This window comes from Sciurus carolinensis, chromosome 14, assembly GCF_902686445.1.
Source record: "Sciurus carolinensis chromosome 14, mSciCar1.2, whole genome shotgun sequence".
NCBI lineage: Eukaryota > Metazoa > Chordata > Mammalia > Rodentia > Sciuridae > Sciurus > Sciurus carolinensis.
Window position 1 is genome coordinate 21,852,290 of NC_062226.1, and position 25,051 is coordinate 21,877,340.

The 25,051-nt window shown below is 39.5% G+C and overlaps 1 protein-coding gene across 1 annotated transcript in view; it reads right to left on the reverse strand.

Annotated features, from left to right (window-relative positions):
• Ugcg (UDP-glucose ceramide glucosyltransferase) overlaps positions 1-17,924 on the reverse strand; it is a 37,595-nt gene extending 19,671 nt beyond the window's left edge. The window contains exon 1 of the mRNA XM_047525586.1: positions 17,388-17,924. Within this exon, the coding sequence (XP_047381542.1) occupies positions 17,388-17,485 (98 nt within the window). The 5' untranslated portion in view covers positions 17,486-17,924. The remainder of the gene's footprint in view (positions 1-17,387) is intronic.
• Positions 17,925-25,051: the final 7,127 nt, after the last annotated feature.

The following is a 25,051-nucleotide window of genomic DNA, read 5'->3' on the forward strand; positions in this document are numbered from 1 at the left end:
GTTATCTACGATGCAACAATTTTTAATCGATAAGAAATTTATAGAACAGGATGGTGTTAATTTCTGATCCACAACATCAAACACCAGAAAACAATGGAACACCATTTATAGCAGTGCTACTCAAAAAGTGTACTCTGGTCCACCAGCTGCTTTTTTGCTGGTCTGCAATGAGAAGAAACTGAGAGAAAGCTTTAAGAAACTTAAAGCAATCTGACATTGCCATGACACCCAACCATGTGATCAGCAATTTATTTTTACTGTAGTTTGGCAAAATATCAGTCCATGGCAGACTGGAAAATATAAGAATGAATCCTCTGCCACACAGTGTGGAAACTTGGTTTACAGAGTCCACCAAGAGGGTTACACAGAGGCAAAACTAGGATCTACAATCTGTAATGCCACAAAAATGATCCTTCTCCCATTTCCAACAAAATAGCAGGCAAGTTGTCTGAAGAAACCTACCCAGTACAGATATCTGGATTGCTGAGGGGTAAAAAAAATCTGTATCACACATTTTAATTGATTAAATCAGTAACATATTCATAGGGTTGAAATCACTAAAAATATTAAAAGTTCTCATAAAAGAAGTCTCCCTGTCACCCTTACCCCTGTCTGCCCCATTCCAATCATTACTTCCCCCAGGATTACTCGTTTCTTACTCATCCTTCCAGAGATTTAAAAAATGTGTACAAAAGCCAAAACACACAAACTGTGTGTGTATGTATGCATATATGTGTGTATAAAATATAATTTTCTCCCCTCCCTTTAAATTCAAACATGTTAAAAATAAAGCATGTTTTAAAATACATGATTGAACTGTTAGGAAAATATTTAAAAGGCCTCCTGTATCAGAAACAAGAACTGTTCAGTGATGTGTGCCGAGGCCAATGCTTGCCTCAGGGCCATCTGCCGGTCCTGGGTGACCGAAAAGACAGAGACAAACCTGACACAAGAATGACAGGCGATCTGTTCTAAAAGCCTGGTATAAATCTGGCATCCCCGAAAGGCAAAGCAGAAAAGGCCTGGCCCTAAGAGGAAGCTGGGGATGCTGCTTATCTTAGATTTGGTCCTAAGTATTATGGAATAAAATGAAAAAGTCTTTGTGGAAAACACTCAATCATGTGGGTGTGGACACCAGAATGCAAAGTATCTGTGTTGCCTGAACAAAACCCAAGAGAAAGAATAAGAGAAACCGTCAACTATGTCCACGAATCTATGAAAAGAATCACACAATATTTAAAAGGGAAAGATGTCTCATTGACAAGAATTCAGTGGACAGGTTAAGACAGAAGTTTGCACACATCCAGTGTAGAGAGAACTGGAAACTAGATTTGTAGTAATCATCCAAAATGCATCAGAGAGAGAATAAGAAGCAAAGATGCAGAAATCCTGAGAGTTTAGGAGTGGACAACAGAACTCTAAAATCCCATTAATTTTTATCCATTTTCCCCATTAAGTGATCATTAAATAATAAGAAACTGTCTCAAAACACTTATATGAAGTGCCGACCAATTTACAGGGAAACCAGCCCACTAATAATTCCGCTGCACTTGGTAGACTTTAGATTAAAAACAGAAGAGCAACAAGGACCATTTAAACTGTACTCAACAGTCTCACAGCTTTCAAATTGTGAAAAAGTTGAGAGTGAATCCTACTTTTCTCTTTTTCCCCTTCTTAAAATATTTTACTTCAAATATGAACACAGATACACCTGCTATCCTTTGAAGAGCTTTTCATATTGAGAATGCAGTATTTTATCAGAAACTCATTCTGACTCTCCAAATAGCAGTGAAGGTTTATGGATAAAGACAACTGATAGGGCTAGGACAGAGCTTAGTGGCAAAGCGTTTGTCTTGCATTCCCAAAGCCCTCGGTTTGACCCCCAGTTTCAAAAAAAAAAAAGAAAGACAAGTGAGTATATTTGAAATTTCTACTCATATATGGCAGGACCCTCAAAAATTCTCATCTGCAACCCCCTTTGCCTTGCTCACGCTTTAGGATTTTCTTTCCATAGTCCAAGGGGTCAGCTTGTCATATATCCTCTAGGATATAAGACTCTACTTTGGAGAATACTGTTTTGACTCATGAAATAAACTGACAAAAAGCCCTTACTACAAATTACATGAAAGTTTACCTAAACAATGAAAGAATATCCATTAAATCACAAAACATGCCATTTAATGTGATTAAATCACAAAACTTGCATGGTGTTTAGCATACAGTGAAGCTCCATGCTATTTAGAGTTCACTTACTGAACAATGTATTTTGAGCCCATTTAACATTATCCTATGCACTAGAGATCAACGAAGAACAGGCAGATCACCTACTGTCATCGGGTTGTGGTTTAATGAGGGGAGTTACACAAAGTCTTGTAAAATTCTTATGGATGGGGCTGGGGTCGTGGCTCAGTGGTAGAACCCTTGCCTAGCACATGTGGGGCACTGGATTTGAACCTCAGCACCACATTACAAAATAAATAAATAAAATAAAGTTATTGTGTCCATCCTCAACTAAAAATATATTCTTAAAAATTTTTATGGATGACGACAAAGCTATGCTCTGGAACAAGGATGTAGTGTCTCTGCCTACTGCACAAAGAAATGATACCTTGGCCACGACCAGTGTGTTGTAAACCAATCTGCAGCTGTAGGTTTCAAAATGTGATCCGCAGCCCACTTACACTTATCTCTAAAGTGGTCTCGGCAGTGGAGTCCTCCAAGTGGGCCATTTTTTCATCTATTGATTGATTTTCGTTACTGGGAATTGAACCCAGGGATGCTTTACTACTGAGCGGCACCTCCAGGTCCCCCCTGTTAAAATTTATTTGGAGACAGTGTCTTGCTAAGTTGCCAAAGCTGGCCTTGAACTTGTGATCCCCCTGTCTCAGCCTCCTGAGTTGCCTGGATTACAGGCATGCACCACTGTGCCAGGCTTGCCTGAGTCAGTTTTATGAGTGTTTCTGACAGGGCACTCTAAGGTTTACTGGTTTCGAACCAGTTTTTATTTCACTATCTCAGGTCAGGACTTCCACATTAGGTACAGTATGAACTTGAGCCTAAGGCACCTACTTGACAGGGTTTTCCCTGGTTACCCATTTCTACTTGCTCTCTTAGTTCCAGGTTCTATACCGGGAATTCTGTTCTACTATCCTAAAGTACATGTGGCTTACAGCCTTGACCTTTTTGTTGTAAGGGACTTTCTTATTGAAGTATAACACACACACTGTAACACACACATAAATATACAGTTCAAAGAATTTCCCAAGATCAAACTCCCCGTGACCTGTACCCAATCATGAAACAAACGTATCACTAAATCCCCCAAGCTGCTGCATGTCCACCTCTACATACTCCCTCCTCTCAAGGGTAATTGCTATTCTGACTGACATCAGGTTAATACTACCTATTTCAAATTTTATACAAATGGAATCCCTTTAGATAAACCCTTTTGCATCTGGTTTCTTTTGTCTAAAAGTATGTCTGAGATTTAGCCATTGTTACATTCAGTTAAAATGTATTCACTCTCAGTACAGTGTAGTATTCCTTGTATTGATATGCCATAATTTATCTACTTTTTGGTTAATGGACAATTGGATTATATGCAGTTTGGGGCGATTCAAAACGGTAGGAAGACTTCTTGTTACACAAGTACTGTGCAAATATTAAAAACAAGTCCCCCCTTCCTCTAGACTTCAACATTTGGACAAGATAAAGAATAACAGACTAGATTTACTCTCCCACCTGAAGCAACCAAAAAAATCAGGCAAGATATATGCAAGGATGGTTTTAAGATACTGGACATTAGATAGAAGAGGACAGTGATTCTTGAGACTGAAAAAAAATAAGGGAGGATTTTACAATTGCCCCAGTTCAATACTTCAGGCCATGGTGCAGGAAAGGGGAACCCAGGCAGAGTCCAGCAGAGTCCCCCACACAAAGGGGATGGAACTGAGTCCAGAAAAACATCTAGCACTCAAACAAAGTGAAATCCAAAAGGTGTGGCATCTAATAAAAAATTGCCAGACACACAAAGAACCATCACATCATCTCCATGTGTTAGGATTGGTGGTTGTCACCTGTGCACAGGCCACCTGTCACAAAAGTAACTTCTGCCCAAGCCTCTGTGAATGCATGATACACACTATCATTAAAGTTATGTTTAGATACTCTGTGAGGAGAGAGAGGGAAACATCTAATATTCAACAGGTGGTGTTCCTTTAAGACTTTCACACGCCAAGTACCGTGCACTGACCAGCAGCCCTGGTGTCACCTGAGCTAAATTTCAATCTCAGCTCCCCTGCCCCTCAGAACTATTGAAACAGATGCACTTTTACAAGATCTCCAGCTGATTCGTGGGCATGCTGAAGCTTGGGAAGAAATACTTTAAGATTCCTTTGTGCTATACCTTCTGCCTCCACCTCACAGACAACGCTGAAAAGGAGCCCGGCCTCTTGGCAAGAAATAACCATAAAGACTAAAAGGAAGATAGCGGGATTATTTTTGTACTTATAGAAGTTCAGAGAATGGGAGATGGAAGGCAGGGGGAACTATTCTAAAGGTTCAGAAGAAAAAAAAGGAAGTAGAGGGAAGAGCAGGAAATGAAGAGTCAAGAGCAAATGAAAATTCAGAATTCCTGGGGTTTGGCCAATGTTCAATGAGGGGGTGGAGGAGGTGGTGAGGGCGTACACAGATGACACTCAGGTTTGGGCCTAAGATTCATAAAATCTGGCCACAATGACAGAGGGAAGAAAGTAATGAACATTATTTTGAACACGATAAAGTTACTCTTAAGACATTGAGTGGTGATCTCTCTCTCAGGGGGCTAATAGTTTGCCACTGTGAGTATGGATAATGCCCACAGGAAGTGAACACAATTTAATGGACCAGGCTGAGCCTAAGGTGTGCATTTTCTTAAACATCGCCAAGTGACCCTAATGCAGGCTGACAATGAACAGGAGAAACACTAAACTACCAATTCTCCAGGGCCCAGCAAAACGATGAAACTGAAGTATATTCTTAGTGTTTTTTTTTTAGATTGCTGAATAGATGACAGGTAGGTAAACAGATACAGAGCTCAAAAGGTAAGCTCAGTCTAGAGATAACAATATGGGAACCATCCAGAAGAATGAGAAATTATACTCCATTTACGTATGATGTGTCAAAGTGCATTCTATTGTCATGTACCACTAATTAGAATTTTAAAAAGTGGAAAAATTACATGAAAAATAAAGAATGAATGTAACTTACATTAATGAACCAGCAAGACAGGAAGAGGACCCAGGGTAAGAGGTGATCAGAAGTATAAACACAGCCGGGATGAAAGTAAAGTAACAGAAAGATTTATGTGGGTGGCTGTTTTCTTCTTCAAGGGATCAAGAAAGAACAACATTAAATGCTGCCAAGAAGTCAAGACAAGAACTGAAATGTTCACTAGTCTGTGTACTTGATGACCTCTGAGCCCTTTTGGCAGGGATGGGGTAGTTGATGGAGCCCAGGGTAGACAGGTTACAAAGGAAATGAATGGGAAGTGGGACATGATGATAAAGAATAAACACTAGTTCCCTGAAACCTCACAGTGAGGGACAGGGCCAAAGAGTGGCTACATGGAGCACAGGATTTCTGTTTGGTTTTGTAAGAATGCTTCAGTACATGGGTTAAGGGGAAAGAACTAGTTAAAGAGAAAGAAAAGAAAAAAATAATTAATGGCATGAGAGGACCCACAGTGTGAAGTAGGAATTAAGATAAATCTGCCAAGAATGTGGTAGAACGGTGAAGATTTAGAAGAGGTAATGGATGACAGAGCTAAATAAAGAAACAAAGTACTGCCAGATAGCACTGTAGGCTTGGCTGAGATCTGAGACCATGAATGTGTAGTAGTACTAATCCACATGGCGTGTGATTACCCTCTGCAGGATTTTGAAAGTTGAGAAGCTATAAATTATTGGATGAATTCAGGACAGCAGAGCAGACTGATAGAGAAGGCCAGGCAAGGTGAGGCGAGGAAAGGAGCGAGATAATGGAGAGATGCACTGTGGGTTCCCAGCTACACGGACAACTGGATGAAGTCAAGAGGCAGCACGTGCAGAATACAACTGCGGATCAACAATCCAGGGCAGGCATTCTCAGCCCAGGCTGCACGTCAAAATCACCTGGGGAAGTGTGTTTGCTTAAATCCTTATGCCAAGAGCAATTCGATCAGAATCTCCAGGTATGGGTCCCACGTAGCAGTACTTTTTTAAGCCATTCATGTCACTCCAAAGTGCAGCCCAGGGGGAGAACCACAGGTCTAGGACTAGGTTACTACTGTAAAAACAGAGGAGGGTCAAGGTGGAAACTCTTAGAAAAATCAGTTTTGGGATAAATTGAGAAAATGAGCAAGGGCCTTCTCCATCATAATCTAAGCGTTTCCAATGTCACAAAATAAGACTCAGGGCAAGTGGAGAAATCCTCATTCAGACACCCTATCCCTATGGATTACTTCCGGGGTTATTTTTAGGTCACCTCTGGCAGTGTATAGCACAGTGATTTAAAAGCCTGGGCGGGTGGCAGACGGCCTAGGTTTCTATCCCAGCTTACTAGCTGTGCCCTTGGGCAAGTTACTTCTTAAAGTGTTTTTAAAAGTGTGCATAATAGTACCTATCTTATGCGGAAACTGTGAGCAATACATGAGATTAAGCCACAAAATAAACATTCAAGGATACCTATTACCATCTGTAACTTTAAAATAAGACCTCTGCTATAATTTCAAAGACTTTTTCCACCAAAATATAATGTCTCTGAATCATCATAGTTATGATTAGGGATTTAGAGATGTCAAATATTGATGAGACATATACCAAAATGGAAAGACTAGAAATTTGCCTATTTTATAAAGATTCATATATATTAGGCCCTTACAATTAAAAAAAAAAAAAAAACACCATAAAATCAACTTTTATCAACTTGTATGTACTAAGAAAGATTAAAAGGGAGAAAGGAATGATTGAAAGTCCCCAATCATGGTTAAAACAAAATTAGGCATAAAACACACCAAATGTTCAGTTTAAAGTATGCCCAATATTTAGGTTAACCTTGTACTTAAAGCTAAAATTACAGCAAATATTTAGAAAACTTAAAGTTCCACAGACATCCCAAAGCATAAAAATGAGGCAAATATAAGAGTAAGGAACATTCAGTATCACAAATTATTTTCCATCAAAAATGGTCCATTACTGTTTTGTTCATTTGGTTTTTAGCTGTGCTCTCCTCTTAAACCATGAAATGGGTTCTCAGTTGGGCATAGTCCTGGCTTCTCTTAATGCCCCTATCTTCAGAGGCTGACTCAAGATGCTGGGTTACAAGAACCCTCCTCCCATGGCTAGTAGAGGTAGCAGGTGGCACCCAAGAGCTAAGACCAGCAAGGCAGAACTGTTTCCACTCTGCAGCAGATACAATGCATCAAGTAACTGCTAGTTATTATGTAATTCCAAGCTACTGCCTTCTCCTATGAAGATGTTGAAAAGATTCCAGAAGAGACTGTAGAGACTATATTTGTTCTGTTTGACCATTATATTCTGATGTCTAGCACAGTCTCCAGAGAAGCTACCCACCAGCTTTCCCACCCCGCTCAGGGTGGGAGAGAAAGCCCCTTCCTATAGCCCCTAACACACCTAGAAAGCTCTCTGTGGCACAGCAAGCTCTGGGGCATCAGGATCACGAATCTTAAAATCATTTGTGATTTTAACAACATCCTTAGTTCTCTTGAAATATAATCTGCCCTCCTAACATATATATCCATTTAATTGTCAGAAATTTGATTTTATTACCTTTTCAGAAATGCAGTGGGTATAAAGGGAGTGGCCTTCCTATATAGCTCGTTAATGATTTGATTTCATTTTTTCAAGAGTAAAGTGATCCTGATACAGGTGAACAATTCTGGGGAGGTAGAAAGCATAGTAAAACTTCAATACATGTGTCATTTTCCCAAGGAATTATTTTTAAATTAAAATTTAAAATGGGATTGGGAGCTGGGAGTCACCATAAAAAGGGGGGGGGGGGCATTCAGGTGTTTTAAAAGCATCAACACACCCAAGACCTGGGACAGAGAAGTGCTTGGGGTTGGAACTGCCAAACTGGGGACAGAGGAGTGGAGGCTCCGCAGTGCTTCCTCAGAGCAACTTAGAGCTGCCTAAAGTTCAAAGGTTGAGCTTTTGGGATGAGGGTTCTTATAACCCAGCATCTTGAGGGATGAATCAGTGGCAAGAGAGAGAGACCTTCAGGGTCCTGCTTTTTCCATTGTGAGCTAGGAGGACATCTATCTATTCAGGAAACACTTCAAAGAACTTCAAGTGACAGTAAGAAATATTCAGGGGTTCTGCTGGCTTTATAGCTGCTTTAGCTCGGTGATCCTAACTGCCTCTGAATTGATGGGATGGCCTTATGTTAGCTTAGTTGATTCTCCCTCTCCCCCCACCCCCTCACCACCTTTTTTTCATGCAGAAAGGAAATTTTATTCTTGCAAGAGAAGGTACCAATGGAGGTTGAGAAAAGGAGACTCAGCAGGATTCTGAGATAAGGCCACACCTGAACAGCTGGGGGAAGCCCATGGGAGGGGAGGGGACCGGTAGGCTCAGGAGTGGGACTTTGTTCTGTCAGTACCAGGAGCTGCCTGCACTTGGACTTGGTGACAGGACAGTGTGGTTATTCTGCTGCCATCTGAGCAGTCTGAAGAGGGGCTGGCAGCAGAAGGCTCCTTGTAGGTCCCCTGAGTGTGACTCTCAAATTTAGACCTCTCCACCCCACCCCACCCATTCCTGCAAACATGAGAACAGGCAGGTGCCCAGCTTGGTTATTTCCTAGCATCCAAGTCTCTAAAACTGTTACTTTTTCATCATTTTAGCTGATTGTTTAGTCTTCTCATGGTTTAGTCTCATCAACCCCAGCGGTTTTTGGGTTAATGCTTTGTACCATTTTAAACTGGTTTCTTTTACAGTTTTGTATTCTAATTTAGCTTTTGCAAGAGGGAAGCCTGATAGGAAGGGAGTCCCTGGAGAAAGACAAGGTGAGTGAGGGTGGTGGTGGGCGGTGCTCCTTCCCCTTCAGGTGGCTGGCAGCAGCCTCTGCAGCAACCTTTACAGCTCTTCTCCGCCAGACGTGAGGCACAAGACTTGCATTTAACAATTCCAAGAAAGAATGTGGATTCCACAAGGACAAAGGCCACTTTGCTTAACAGCTCCAGACTGCTATTTTATAGTTCTGCTATGTAATTCAGTTAAAACAATTTATCTAACTCCAGGAACTTATCTCCTCTGCTCCATGCCACCAAGTTTAATATTTCACATAAAATTAGGTTGACTGTGATATTAGCAGGCCCGTACTTCACATAGTCCATGCCAGCAATTCCCAGTGATTAAAGATTAAAGGCCTTTGTTGTTGTTGTTATGATTTTGTTCTGGAAGGTGGTTGTTGTGTGTTTATGATTGGTATGTGTCATGACTAATATTATTGCCACAGTACTTATTTTAAAATGGCATTGCATCAAAATGGGCTTCAGCAGTAGCACAAAGCATAACTTCCAGTGCAATCTTGAGTCTGTGGACAAGATTTCCCCAGAGAAAGAAAAATAACCAGTCTGGGGATATAGCTCAACTGGTGGAGTGCTTGCCTCACATGCACAAGGCCCTGGGTTCAATCCCCAGCACCACCAAAAAGAAAGAAAGAAAGAAAAAAAGAGTCAACAGTCAGTTAGCTGTACAGGAAAACACAAACTATCTCCACTGGACAACGGACACCAATTATTATGAAACATAAAGGAGTCTACCACCATAGAAAACAAAGAGAAGATCCTTATTAAGTTGTCAAACAGCAACATAAAACCCAACTCACCTAACATTTGGTGACAACAGAATTAGCGCCAGTGTATAGAAAACACGTAGAGCACAGCGTCTTGCTGACAGCAACTAAGAAAGATGCCCAGCAGATCTGCACTCACTACACAGCACTAAAAACACAGCACCCGCAACCATACCATACGCCCAAAAGCCACCCTTTGCATCAAAAGTAAACTAATGAGACTGTCCCTATCCTCTTCTACAAAATCCCCTAAAATAATCCATTTAAAGTGAACTTACATTTTATTATTTTTAAATTAAACCATTTTGTGTATAAAATAAAATTCCATGGATGGAGAAAAAGTAGAGACGCTCTTAATGATCTGCATTTGTGATCCAAATCAGGATAGTCCTGGGTTATGCACTGCCCCAAAGACAGATTTGAGTATAAAGATTATTTATAGGAAAGACAGCCATTCTGTTTGGAAAACTTCTGGAGGAAAATTCAGATTTAACAATGAATCTGAAAGTAAACAAGTTATTGATGTAGTCCTGTTTCTATTTTAACTTGTAACTGGTTAGAAATAGTGAAATAAAGATTTCATTTGGTCTAATTAGTTTCATTAAAACTATGATCACTGAAAGCATTCCAAATTTTACAGTGTACCTCAAACCACAATGGCCATCAGAGACTGAATTAGTGAATAAATAAAAATCCAGCATTACTACTGAAGGAACCTCAAAGATCACTCATTCAACAGGTAGTAACCGGGTGCTTAGTAGACCCTGAAGACACAGTAGTAAACAAGACACCATCTCTACCTTCAAAAACTTAAAATCTAATGAGAAAAGAGACCATCATTTATAATTTAGACAAGTAAATCCAAAGTACTATGGAAAGACATAGAGAGGGCACCTAACCCAGTAGAGAACTAAAGTCTAAAATAAGCCAGGAAGCTGGGTAGGGTGGCCCACACCTGTAATCTCAGTAACTCAGGAAACTGAGGCAGGAGGATCACAAGTCTGAGGCTAACTTCAGCAACTTGGTGAGGCCTGAAGCAAATCCAGTGAGATCTTGTCTCAAAATAATAAACAAACAAATAAATAAAAGGCTGGAGTATGGCTCAGTGGCAAAAAGCACCTCTAGGTCCAATTTCCAGTAACAAATAAATAGATAAATTAAATGACTTGAATGATCAGGAGTAAGTTATGCAAAAAGGTAATAAAAAGAGAAAAAGAGAGAGAGAGAGAGAAAGAAAGAAAAGAAGAGAGAATTCTACAGAATTCTACACTACACTACACATTCAGACAAACCGCAGGAACTCAATAAGGCTGAAGAAACAGATACACAGAGATGGTATGTATGCTAAAGAGTTGTGCATGTCTTGTTAAGGAGTTTGAATTTTTACCTAAAGGCAATGGGGAGTCATGGAAAGTGTTTAAGCACATAAACCAAGTGAGTGTTCCAGAAGGATAAACTAGAAAGGGAGCAAGATACCAGTAAGCAGAAATAATTTCCATAACCTAGGGCAGATAGGAAGGTGTGCAGAACTGATTACAAAGTAAAAGGGGGAAAATGAATCAATAGAGTTATCATTGAATATTAAACCTCAATTATAGTTTTCATTCTACTCCTTAAAGGTAACATACTCTAGTCTAATTGTTTGTTTTCAGGCTCAGGTTAAAAAGGCTCAACTACTGAAATATTTCATTCATTCATCGCCAACTGGTCCCACTGCAATAAATTTGACCGATCAGTACTTTTTTTCAGGTACTAGGGACATAAGCCAGGAGTGTTCTACCACTGAGCTATTCCCCTAGTCCTTTTTATGTATTATTTTGAGATAGGATCTCACTAAGTTGCCAAGGCTGGTCTCAAACTTGTAAACCTCCTGCCTCAGCCTCCTAAATTGCTGGGGATTACAGGCATATGCCACCACACCAGGCTCTGATCAACATTTGACCAAAGTCCAAGTTCATCTTCAGGACTAAACCAGAAATGAAGCTCTCAATTTTTATTCCATCAAGGTTTAGAACACCAATATATTCATGAATTTAAGCCCAAAATCATACCACCTAAATATTCTAAATAGTAAAATTTAGATTAAAAACACAACTAGCTTCTGACAGATAGTTTGTTGCAACTGTCATCACAATGATCATGGAACCTCCATTCAGAAGTTATACAACAGGTATAAAAGTTGCTATAACTGGAAACATGAGAAATATATTTGTAGGAAGCAGAATTCACTCGGAAAAAACCTCCAGGAAAAGGACTTGTGCTTTACTAGAGGACAGTTAATATCTGTGGATACAAGAAGTTATTTCCACACTAGCCTGGCACCTCTAAGTCAACAAGTTTAACAGGAAAGATAGAGTCTAATGCTAAATATTAGGACATTATATACGGAGGGGAAAAGTGATAATGAGAGGGACAGAGTTGGATGGGGAAAAGAAAGGAGAAAAAGAATGAAGGGGAGTAGAAAAAGGCAAGGTGTCCTGTTTAGATACCCTTATTATCCAGCAAGATGGCTCCGAAGGGTTGAGAGGGAAGAAAACACCTAGTTTCAGACCTACGTATGCTTTCACCTCTGTCCCCAACTATCCAACCATGCTCATTCTCACAAAAAGGAGGGAAAAACAGCGCAGAGTCCACCAACTAACTCTGCCAGTTGAGGCTACTGTCATCAACTATTTTTAGGAAATCAAAAATCTTGGGAATAAGACCCTTCCAACAAGTGTCTTGTTATCTAAAATGTTAGGGAATGACTAAGCCTTGGTTCAGAATTATGATTGGAAGGAGTGAAGCAGCTGGTGGAGATAATGGTGAGTAAAGATGGTTCTGAACACTGGAAATACTGGTTTTCTAGTTTGTAAGTTATCACGACTTTCAAAACTGCAGGGTTATAGCCTTAGCACTGTATCGAGACTCTAAGCTACAAAGCAAGACCCTATCTCAAAATAAAAATACAAGAAAGGGCTGGGGATGTGGCTCAGTGGTTAACTGCCCCTGGGTTCAATCCCTGGTACCAAAAAAATGTTTTTAAATTGCAGACTAAATAAACTGTAAGACATCTGTAAAATCAGAACAAATAACCTCATTAAAAAAGAGTTGTTTGTTGTTCTAATCAACTTCAACTCCATTTTAAAAAATAAAGGCCAATACTTAGCTCTTTCTTTGTAAGAAGATACAATAAAACACCAAGACAAAATTAAGTAGATGCCATTATACACTGATACACAGAGTTTAATATTTCTAAAATAACCAGTACTTTAAATGTTCTAATTTTTCTTGGCAATCTCTTTACACTATTTATATTAAACATTTTTAAAAGGAGAAGCCAAGACAATGCCCCTTCATCTGACACCTAGATATATAGTCATAAGTTTTTGAGAACTGGTTCCATTTCTACCAGCGGCAAGCACATGTTTTCAGAAGTATCAGTACCTGCTAATTGATATATCATTGCCTTATTTCAAAAAAGGATTTGAGGGGATATAGAACATGTATTCAGAAAACATATCCTTTAATAAAATATAAACTCTGTAGCACAGTATTTTTAAGCAACATATTGTTGCCAAAGTTCATTAACCTTGTTTGTTAAATATCCAGATTCAATTGCAATTTTACTAAATACAGCTGGGAGAGGGAAATGAAAAAGTGCTTAGCTCTCTGCTTGAAAACAACTCATTAAACTGGGAGTTATCTTTTAATTCAATAAAAAAGGTATCAAATCAAAAATTTTGATTGGTGGAATCAGACCAGAAGAAAGGTCCTTATCAAAAAAGGTGAGACTTAATTTATACACAAATTAATCTGTTGATTATCTGCCTTCCATCAGTTATTTACTTCATAAAAATAGTCACAGGTTTACTGCAATTAACAAGGCACTCCAACTTGTTACAATCTAAATGTTTTCTTTGATTTTCACATACTTTTCAGGAACCTGTTACTATCAGTAAAAAAAGATAGTTTTGTGGGGCTATAGAAAATGCAAAGCCTCTTTACATTATCTCAACTAAGCTGAACATTTTCCCAAGAGTAAAAAACTTAAAAGTATTTTAAGAAAACATTTGCTCTTTACCATTAAATATAAGAATGTAAAACAATTCTGGAGTGGTTTCAAGTCTAAGGACATTTCCAAATGGCTATCTGAAATATTTGGATACTTCAATAGGGTTAATTTTAATTAAAGAAGTATGATAATTATCAATATGTAGATATAATGGGGGAGGCAGAATATCATGGTCTCATGTGGAAATTCAGTCTTTATCCAAATGAAGCTGTAAATTTAATTTCAACCAAAGCAGTAAGAAAAAGATTACTTAAGACTCGGAAACTAAGACTTTATAGTCCATCTTTAAGTAAAAATGTGCACAAAATCAAAAAGTTTTGCAAAAGAACAAGGAGAAGTTTGCCTCACCAGCTAATAAAACTTTGTTAGTTTAACAAAAGAAAACTGGTACAAGGATTAATAAATCTGTGAAATGCCACTGGAAGCCCCACAAAATATCCAAGTAGAAAGAAAATATAAAGGCGGTATTTTCAAAACTGGAATTATCAATAATTCAAAAAATGATTTTGGGACAAATAACTATTTAAATGAAACTAGAATGAGGGCTCTAGATCTCATAACAAAGCAAAATATTAGGTGCATTAAAGAGTAAAATTAAAAATTTAAGAAAGAGGCCAGGTGTGGTGGCACATACCTATAATCCCAATGGCTTGGGAGGCTGAGGCAGAAGGACTGCAAGTTCAAAACCAATCGCAGCAACTTAGCAAGACCCTAAGCAACTTGGTGAGACCCTATCTCTAAAACAAAAAAATAGAAGGGGCTGGGGATGTGGTTCAGTGGTTAGGTGCCTATGGTTCTATCCCTGGTACCCCCCCCCCCCCAAAAAAAAAGACAAACTAGGAGAAGCCAGTTGTGGTGGCACAGGATTGTAATCCCAATAACTCAGGACGCTGAGACAGGAGAAAATCACAAATTCAAGGCCAGCCTGGACAGCCAGACTCTGTCTCAAAATAAAAATTAAAAAGGGCTGTGGCTCAGTGGTATAGTGCTCCTGGGTTCTATGCCCAACACCACTAAAAAAAAAAGAAAAAGAAAAAAGACTAGGAAGAAACTTGCAATACATGACAGCTAACAGACTAATTACTTTTGTATCAGAAAGATGAAGGTAAAAGATTAATGATCTTCTGTTCATAAAAGATTACAAATATGCAATCACAACTAAATATAACCAGTATATAAATACATGAAAAATAGTTGACAGAACTGGTAACTAATGGAATAACAACAAAAACAAAAAACAGTGAAAAGCCTGATACTTTGTAAGAGAAATGGGCACCATTATACACTGTTACCAGGCCTACGAATAGATAAAACATTTTTACAGAACAATTTGTATCAAAGTTTAAAAGAGACACCACTTCTACTGGGTGTGATGGTGTACCCCTGTAATGCCAGCTACTCAGGAAGCTGAGGATCACAAGTTCCAAGTCAGCCTCAGCAACGTGGTAAGCCACTATCTCAAAATAAAAACTGAAAAAAGTCTGGGGATGTAGCTCATTGGTAGAATCTTTGCCTAGCATGCATAAGGCCTTGGGTTCACTGCTCACCAACAAAAACAAAAAACAAACAAAAAGTGTTGTCTTATAAACTGCAAATGACCTAAATGCCATCAATAACAACAAATACTAGAATCTCATAAATCTATTAAAAAAGTGATGCAGAGCTGGTTGCAGTTGTTAACACACTGTGAACCCAACTACTCAGGAGGCTGAGATAGGAGGATCACCAAGTTTCAGGCCAGCCTGGGCAACTTGGTGAGCCCCAGTTCCAAAATAAAAAATAAGAGGAACTAGAGCAGGAACTCAGTGACAGAGTGCCCCTGGGTTCAATCCCCAATACCAAAAAATTAATAATTTAAAAACTGCAGAGATCATATTATATTTTGACATGAAAAGAAATGGTCATATTTTACGTGTCAGCTCCACTTAAGCAATGACCTCAGAGGTCTTATTTCTAGCACCCTGAACAGTGCTTTGTACTAAACTGCCTCTCATAACCATCTATTAAGAGATGAGTTTGAAAAGGTTTCCTCCTTCTCTTGCTCCCACTCTCTCTCACAAAGAGATATAACTGGAAGGATAGTTAGGAAAGGTTAACAAGGTAATGTTTGGGTATGTGTGTTTTTAACTCTCTTCTGCATTCCCCTCCATATTGCCTAAATTTGTTACACAGTGAGTGAGCATTTTTTAATTTTTATAACTGGAAAAAGTAACTTTTTTAAAAAAAGAACCCATACATATATTTAAAATGAACTCCAGTAAGTGTTCAGTAACTACAACTCAAAAACTCCAAAAACAAAGATAAACAATATGGAAGTGGCATGTTTTCTTTCAAAGAATCAGTGTATCTGGTACAAGAAGTATTTTTCTATAGTATCAGGAAATGCTACACTATATTAATAAAAAGCAATGTTTGCAAAAAGAAAAACACACCTTTTTCTGAGTAAAAAGAAAAAAATGAAAAACCTGGAAGTAACTAATTTCTTCAAGTTCTCTCCTCTCCTAACATCACCTATCAGGATAGAGTAAAAAGTGTTCTTTATTTTTTGTTTTTTCCCCTCCAGGCTAAAAAGCCAAGTGCACCCACATCAGTAATGTGCTCTACATTCTTTCATTTATTTACACAGGCAAACTTCATTTTAAAGACACTGAGTGAAATATCAAAACTAGCCACAAATCTCAAGTCTCCATCCTTTCACCCTATTCTATTTTATTCACAGGCTTTATCACTACCTGCAATAAACTTATTTGGATTTTGTCATCTGTCTCTTCCATCTAGAACGTAAGCTCTATGAGGACAAGAATTATGTCTTGCTCACCACTGTGTCCCAGCCAAGAAGAGACACAGATGGTTTCTTGTGGGCCTCAAGAAGTATTTGTTAAATACTTAAAAGATAAGGAGGAAGGGTTCAAATCTGAACAAGACAAATGAGGAACCAAAAGAAAACCATACTGAAAGCTATAATCGCCAGATGGGAGGTTTAGTGGACATTTTTCAAGGTGGACAGGTGCTTCACACCTATCAGAGCGCATAGAGCTCTTCCAGGAAGAAGAAAATCCACAGGGAGGTCTCCAGGTAGCTGTGAGCAGCTCCCAGAAGAGTGGAATCGATCATCACTGTAACAGAAATGTGGTCCATGCCGAGAGAAAAAAACAATACACCATACATCTTGGCCCAGATGAAAAATCACACGAATCCCCAACACAATCAGACCAAGCAATCAACCTTCCGCCTGACACGTAGGAACAGCCTCCTTTCCCCTTGCTTTCCGATCGCCTGCAACCCAGCAACCCCTTCACTGGTCAAATACTTTCCTTCTGAAGGACCCTCACTACTCACCCCAGCCGGTATAAGGAAAGAGGGGATGTAGGGAACCGTCTGAGAATTAGCCTTCTTCCCCCCTCCCAAGTCCAGTCTCCTCCAAAGCGCAAATACCTCCCACTCCCGCCTTTCCCCGAGGCCCAGACCCTCGCCACGAGCACCTCAGGTGCCCCTCACTCACGTGTAGATGATGGCCATGAAATGCATCAGCCACAGCACCAAGAAGAGGACGAACCCGAACACGGCCATTCCCTCCAGGGCCAGGTCCAGCAGCGCCATCCCCCGGCCCGCCGGCCCGGCCCGGCCCGCTCCGGCCGCCGCCGCGGACAGCGCTCCCTCCGGAGGAGGACAGGGTGGGCGCCCGGTGCGGGGGCGCGGGAACCGAGAGGAAGGTGGGGAGAGGAAGGGGCGGAGGGGGGTGGGGACGGAAGGGGCGGGCAGGGCCTGCGCGCCCCCGCCCGCGCGCGCTCGCCCGCGCGCTGTCCTCGGCTCGCTCGCGGCTGCGGGCGCTGCGGTGGCTGGGCTCCGTGGTCTGAGCTGTCGCCGCCCGGCGCTCGGCTTCGTGTCTCCAGACCTTTGCTGCCGCTGGCCGGACTGTGCGCACCGCCGCCGCCCTCTTTCCTCGCCGCTGGGCTCCGGGCGGTGCAGCTCCACCGTCCTGCTCCGCCGCCGCAGCTCCGCGCACTAATCGAAACCAGCGGATCGCGCCCCGACTCCTCGGCGCTGCCCGCCCCGCCCCCGCCCTCCGGAACCGCGGCTCCCGCCCCTCGGAGGGGCGGTGCACCCGCTCCTCCCCGCCTATCCCGCCGCCCGCGCGCCCGCTGCGTCGCCGGCGCGAGCGCGCCCCTGGGCGGCTTGTGCTGGACGCGCGCCGGGCTTTCCCCGGGCTCCTCTTTTCAGATGCCGCCCACCTCGCCGCCAAGGCGCCGGGGACAAGCAGCCTTGCAGCCCAAGCTGGGCTCGTTCCGTGACGGCGGCGGCGGTGACTCGGGACCCAGTGCCCGGTTCGGAGGCTGTTCCTCTTCTCTCCAGCTCTGCAGTTCCGGGGCTCCCTCAGAAAAAAGACACGGCTGGCTTCCCGACATTGTCTCGAAATTCATTTTCCAACGCCGTGTCTGCTGCCTCCCCACCCGGCATTACTCCGAGTGCTAGGCCCTCCTCCAGGCCACGTTCCTGGGCGCGAGGGTTTCCCATAGACTACGCCCCCGTCCCCCTCTGCTCTTAATACCTAGGAATTTTGGTTCAAAATGAACCCAAGAGTTAAATCTCCGTGTGCCTCACAGATTTTTAAGCATCTTAGGGGTAGTATGTAATAAAATTCTCAAACTCAAGAGGATAAAGAATTAGGTTGAAATTGAAATCTCCCGAAACTGCTGTTGAATACGGTAGCCACAGGAGGTTAAGTGAGCGCTTGAAATGCAGCTAGTTCGAATGCGGACGTGCTGTTAGTGTTGATAATACACCATGCATGTAGATCAGCTCATTAATAAACTTTGTATTGATTACACGTTGAAATGGTAAGTTTTGGATATACTGCGTTGTTAGTTTCACTTTTTAAAAAACGTTTAAATGTGACTAGCTACTGGAAAGTTTTAATTACACATGTGGATTACACTGCTTTAGAATGGAAAGAAGTTACTTTAGAAAATAAGGTAACTTAGTGTTTATCTTAAATCCAGGGAGGTGCTAGTACTAAATGTTTCTGTTTGTTTCTTTAGCCTAGATGAGTTTATGTTGTTTTCCGATTGTTTTATATTTAAACAGTGTTTATTATTTCAAGTGATTTCCTTTTAAATAATCCATGACCTCCCTTGAGAGATTTTAGAATTGAATTCAGTTTCGAAAAGTAGTTGTTTATTTTATTATTACTACTTATTGTAGTTAATAGTGATAGAGCAACCGCAATCTATGATTAAATGATAAAGTACAGTTTTTAAAATAGTTTAAAGTCTGTGTTGAGAACCAATGCTGAGTTCTCGATGCCCTTTGTTCTACTAGTGTAAGTTAGGAGAGACCCGTGCTTGCAAACTAAATTTTCATTGTTGAGAGCTACTGGTTGATAAAGTTATAGCAGAATAGATCTTAACATTGAAATAACATTACAAATGGAAATTTTAACCCAGCGTGGTGGTGCATGCCTATAATCCCACGGCCGGGAGGTCTGAGGAAGGATTGCCAGTTCAAAGTCAGCCTCAGCAATTTAGGGAGAGACACTGTCTCTAAAATAAAATATAAAAAGGGCTGGGAGCTGGGTGCAGTGGCCCAGGCCTTGCAATCCCAGCGGTTCTGGAGGCTGAGGCAGGAGGATCACAGTTCAAAGCCAGCCTCAGGAAAAGCGAGGTGCTAAGCAACCCAGTGAGACCCTATCTCTAAATAAAATACAAAATAGGGCTGCTTATGTGGCTCAGTGACCAAGTGCTCCCGAGTTCAATCCCTGGCACCCCCTCCCCAAAAGGGATGGGTATATGGCTCAGTGGTTAAATGCCTCTGGGTTCAATCTCTGGTACCAAAAAAAAAAAAAAAAAAAAAGGAAATTTTAAAATGTCACTATTGTAGTTAATCAGTAGTTCTAAGACAATAAGACAATTTTAAAAAAAACATTTTAACTTTTCTGAAATTCTGTGAGGTGCATTCACATCTTACAAAAAACAGGCAGGATATTTTTCCCCCTTCAGTGCATCTTAATGATATATATAATAATGCTGCATATTTAATTAATGTTATCTTAGATTTGGTGAAATACATTGATTGCTCCATTTAAACATTTTGTTATATTCTGCATTTTTCCAAAATGTTTCATGCAACCTTACCACAGAATTGATCAATAATACAGAAAGTGAGACCAAAAAAACTTAAAAGTAGACATTAAGTTACCAGAATTGCTGTAATTGAGTATAATCAGTTAAAAATCAGCTATATCATACTTGACCCTAGTTAAATTAAGTCTGACCAAATTTGGCTTTTAAACAGCTTTAGAATAATAATCCTAATATTCTTCCAAAGCCTAAATTTCCTCCATGTAGTAAGGCAGCAAAGACCCAGATTGCTCATCTCCCTTGGGGCAGTTAACTTTTTATGTTTGTTTGTTTAAAGGGGCTTCTACTCTTTCAGAAAGACAATTCCATCAAGTTCAGGACTTCTGACTTTGTCCAGTGGTAATTCGGTAATACTTGATATATATTAGAATTGATGTATTCTATGGTGCAAACAAAACCCAAGTTCAACTCTTAATGACTATAGATAGTTTATCAAACCTTAATGAGAAAATAATTCAAAATGTCTGGTTCAAACCAAGTGGTTGAAAAACATTTTTTGCTTGAACCAAATCCAAACCAAAATAATTTAATTATAACTAATTCTAAATTGTAACTGAGCTGAAAATTGTACTCATTTAATATCCCAGAAAAGAGCAGTGGCCTGGGAGAACACAGGTACATAGGTTATTTCAGAGAATCAAAACCATTGAACCTGGACCATTTGATACTTTGTTACATTTTGCCCAAAGTACCTTTATCATGTTATATTTTTTGAGTTATGCCATTTTGAATACTTAGGATTTTTTATTTGGGTTGTGTCTAACAAAACTATGATCTGTGATAAGGTTTCTAGAAGAAACCAGCATGAAAAGTCTACAAACCATATGATTTCAACTATATGACTCTCTGGGGAAAGCAAAAGTATGGAAAGAGTGAAAAATTAGCAGTTGCCAAGGGGAAGAAGGAAAGGAAGAATAGCAGAGCACAGGGGATTTGGGGGTAGTAAAATTATTTTGTGTGAGTCTATGATAGTGGATACATGTCATACAGTTGCCCCAGATCCCATAGAAATTATGCCAAGAGTGAATCCTAATATAAATGATAAACTTCATGTGATAATGATGCGTTAATGTAAGTTTATCAGTTGTAACAAATATAACACTCTGTAGGTGATGTTGACAGAGGAGGAGGCTGTGGGGGAAGGAGGTATACATGGGAATGCTGTAGTTTCTATTCAGTTTTGCTGGGAACCTTAAATCTACTCTTAAAAAAAAATTTATTTTAAAGCCGGGCATGGTGGCCCCCGCGTGTAATCCCAGTGGCTCAGGAAGCTGAGGCAGGAGGATTGCAAATTCAAGGCCAGCTTTAGCCATTTAGCAAGGCTGTAAACAACTTGGTGAAACCCTGTCTCAAAATAAAAAATAAAAGGGGCTGGGGATATAGTTCAGTGGCAAAGGGCTCCTGTGTTCAATCCCCAGTACAAAAATAAAAGAGGGTATTTTTAAAAAATTAGTGCTCCACTTACATTACATAAATAATATTTATCATATTCAAATATTTAACTTGAAATAATTTGTGTATGTGTGTGTGTTTGTGTGTGTGTGTGTGTGTGTGTGTGTGTGTGTGTGTGTGTGCTGTGTCTGAATAAACAAGATATACTAGTTTGCCATTGAGATCCCAAGGCTTTGCACCTGGTAGACACTCAAAATATTTGGTGAATGCTTGAATAAATAAACTAATCTACATTGACAAAAATCAATGGAAAAAAAATTTCCCCTTCCTCCTTTTGTAAACATTTTAAAAGTTTTTCTTTGTTAAAAAAAATACCCAATAACTACCATATCTCCTCCTTCATCTATAGAATTAAGTCACAGAGTTAGAATACAAGTAACTATATAGGGGCTGGGAGGCTCTAGATTTCATCCTCAGCAAAAAGAGAGAGAGAGAGAGAGAGAGAGAGAGAGAGAGAGAGGAGAGAGAGAGGGAGAGAGAGAGAGAGAGAGAGAGAGAGAGAAAAGAAGGAAGAAAGGAAGGAGGGAGGGAAGGAAGGAAGGAAGGAAGGGAGGAAGGAAGGGAGGAAGGAAGGAAGAGGGAGGGAGGGAGGGAGGGAGGGAGGGAGGGAGGGAAGGAGGGAAAGAAACTGCATTGGTTCGCTTAATCACAGCCTGAAGACCTGCAACAAAACTCATGCTCAATCTAACAGAATCAATAGCACAGTTTTCATTTCAGTTTTGGGCCCATTTTCCACCTTTGGCATTATTATAAGAAACTTATATCTAAGCATTTTAAAAATCACAGTTTAACTTCTTATATTTAATCTGTTGTTTTTAAAAGGGTGTGTTGTAAAATTTCAACCCTATAAAAACATTTTAAACCAAGGTGAAAAAAAGGTGATCCCTCCAAAGTGAGTTTCAAAAACAAAATGAGAATCAATGGACCTAAAATTTGTGGTGCTAACGCAAAGAGGAACAATGAGTCTCTCTTGCATTCTTTTCTGGGCATGTTTGGAATCAGTAGAGAAGTACTTTATCTACATATCAGTTCAGGTGATTAATTTACATTGGTTTGTTATCCATGAAGTGGTATCTTTGTAAAAACCTTCAGATCCAAAGATAAGTGACTGCCTTGGATACCCTTCAGATGCTACCAAGGTTCCAGGCAGGTTGTCAGTTCAGGGCCTGATCCTGTTGATGAACACTTGGCCTGGTGTTTACATTGCGGGCATGGTCCTGGGCAGCGGTGCAGGTCACTGCAGTTCATGTCCTCCTCAGTTGCTTTCCCAACTCTTATCCAAATGCTCTATTGAAATCTGTTTCCCATATTCTCATTTTTCTTTTAAAAATGAGGGCTAGGGATATAGTTCATTGGTAGTGTTTGTCTAGCCCTGGGTCCAATCCCCAGCATCACCAAAAAATTTTTTTAAATCATATTTGATTTCATTTTACTCCACAGTTTATTAGGTTAAAGCCCTAGTGTTCATTCTTAAAAGAAACTAAATTTAAAAGATTTCCAAATATGACCCACATAAATATCAACTACTTTCTTGCTAAATTTTTTTTTAAAAATTCTTTTTAAATAAAGGAACTTTGGATTATATAGAGGGCAGTGAGGGGAGGGGTGGGGCAGTGGGGATGGGAAGGACCATAGAATGAGACAGATCCTATTACCCTATATACATGTATGAAAAAAATTTTTAGAAATATTTATCACTGTCAAAAAAAAAAAAAAAAAAGAAAATGAAAAATTTTCAATACCACATATTACTTTACTAAGATTACTCTGAAATGTTCACATTTTTCCTGTTCCCAAATGAAATTAATGTGTATTTATGGAGAATAAGAAAAAAAGAAATAAAAAATTTTTTAAAAATTCTTCCTTTTTAGATAGATGGATTGTTATGGCTCATTCCAGTTTATTTAGTGAAGTTCAGAATGTTAGTATTGTCACTTTGGTTATGTGTGTATGTGGTATGGGGGCTATTATGAAAACCAGTGGTAAATTTACTGTGGAGAGAGAAACAGAGAGGGGAGAGAGAGAGAAATATTTATTAAATATAAGAAAAATTATGTGCCAGGCAACTTAAAAAATATATTAACTTGATTTTTGCAACAGTCATGAAATGTATAATTAGAAGCCCAAAAGATTAAGTAAAGTACCCAGTTGAAATATCTGATAAGTGAGAGAGATGGAGTTTGGACCCAGGCCTGTCAGACTTCAAAGTTAATGCCATATAAATAAACATATAACAGTATTGAGTTAATTTAAATGATATGCAGTAGGTATATCAATCTCGAATCTTTCAATCCTCAAAGTTCCATTTGCAAAGTAATGCTGTCTAGCATTAGTTAGTTTGGTAAGCAATGTCATATATAAGTCAATTTCACCATCTGAGAATCAGGAAAGTATATTTTTAAATTTTTTTTTCTAAGATACACTGGTAATTTAAGCATCTTGCTATTTCCTTTTATCACATCATTTATTTCAATTAAAAGGAATTTCATGAAATATATTATCATTTCAAAAAATTCATTTAAGAGAGTAAGCAGCTCATAGAAGAATTTAAAAGAAGGATTTTTTTCACAAATGCTTTCTTTTCATAAAATTATTTAGGAAAATGCCAATTAAGTCTGTTTTTCATTACATTACTTCAAAGAATCACCAACAATATGGTTAAAATGTGAATTTAACTTTTACTAATGAACAGAGCTGTTGAGATAATCTAGACTGCCTGAATTTAGGATTTCTACAAAATACCTTCTATTTTAAGAATGTTTTGTTTTAGGATACCATGCAGGCTCTTGGTTAAGCACATATGCCTTGAAGGGAAGACTGGCTGGGTTTGAATTCCAGCTCTATGGTGGGCTTCACCTATAATCTCAGCTGCTCAGAGATAGGCAAGAGAATCCCTTGAGTTCAGGAGTTCAAAGCCAGAATAGGCATACAGTGAGACGTTATCCCCAAACAAACAAAAACTGAATCTCAGTTCCACCACTTACTAGCTATGCGACAGAGCAAATCCTTAACCTTTCTTACCCCAGTGTTCTTGTCTGTAAAATGAGTTGTAAGGACTACACTAGTTAAAGATAATAGTCCAGGCTCATGTATATTCTATGAGTTTCTTTATTTTTCCTTAATAGAGATGATTCATTCATTTGGTCTAATCTCATCTCATCTAGTACTTCATAACTCTTACTTATTACACACAGAATAGCCTATAGATCTCTTCCTTCTGCTAAGATAACTGATTTGGTCAATCAGAAACAAAAGCAATTAGATGACAATTCTATGAGACAGGAGAGATATAATTAAACGGTAAGGAACAAATATACTTTTTATTCCTTTGGAAAAATTAATTTCAGGCCTTGAAATAAAATATACTACATAAGTGAAGTATAAGATTAGAAAGGTATACAGAGACTTTTTGACTATAAGAAACAGCAATACCAAATAGATGTTAAAGTGATTTTTGGTAAGAAATGCCTTAGGAAATACTAAAAATAAAATACATCAGAGTCCACCCCAATTAGAATGGCAATTATCAAGAATACAAGCAACAACAGGTGTTGGCGAGGATGTGGGGAGAAAGGTA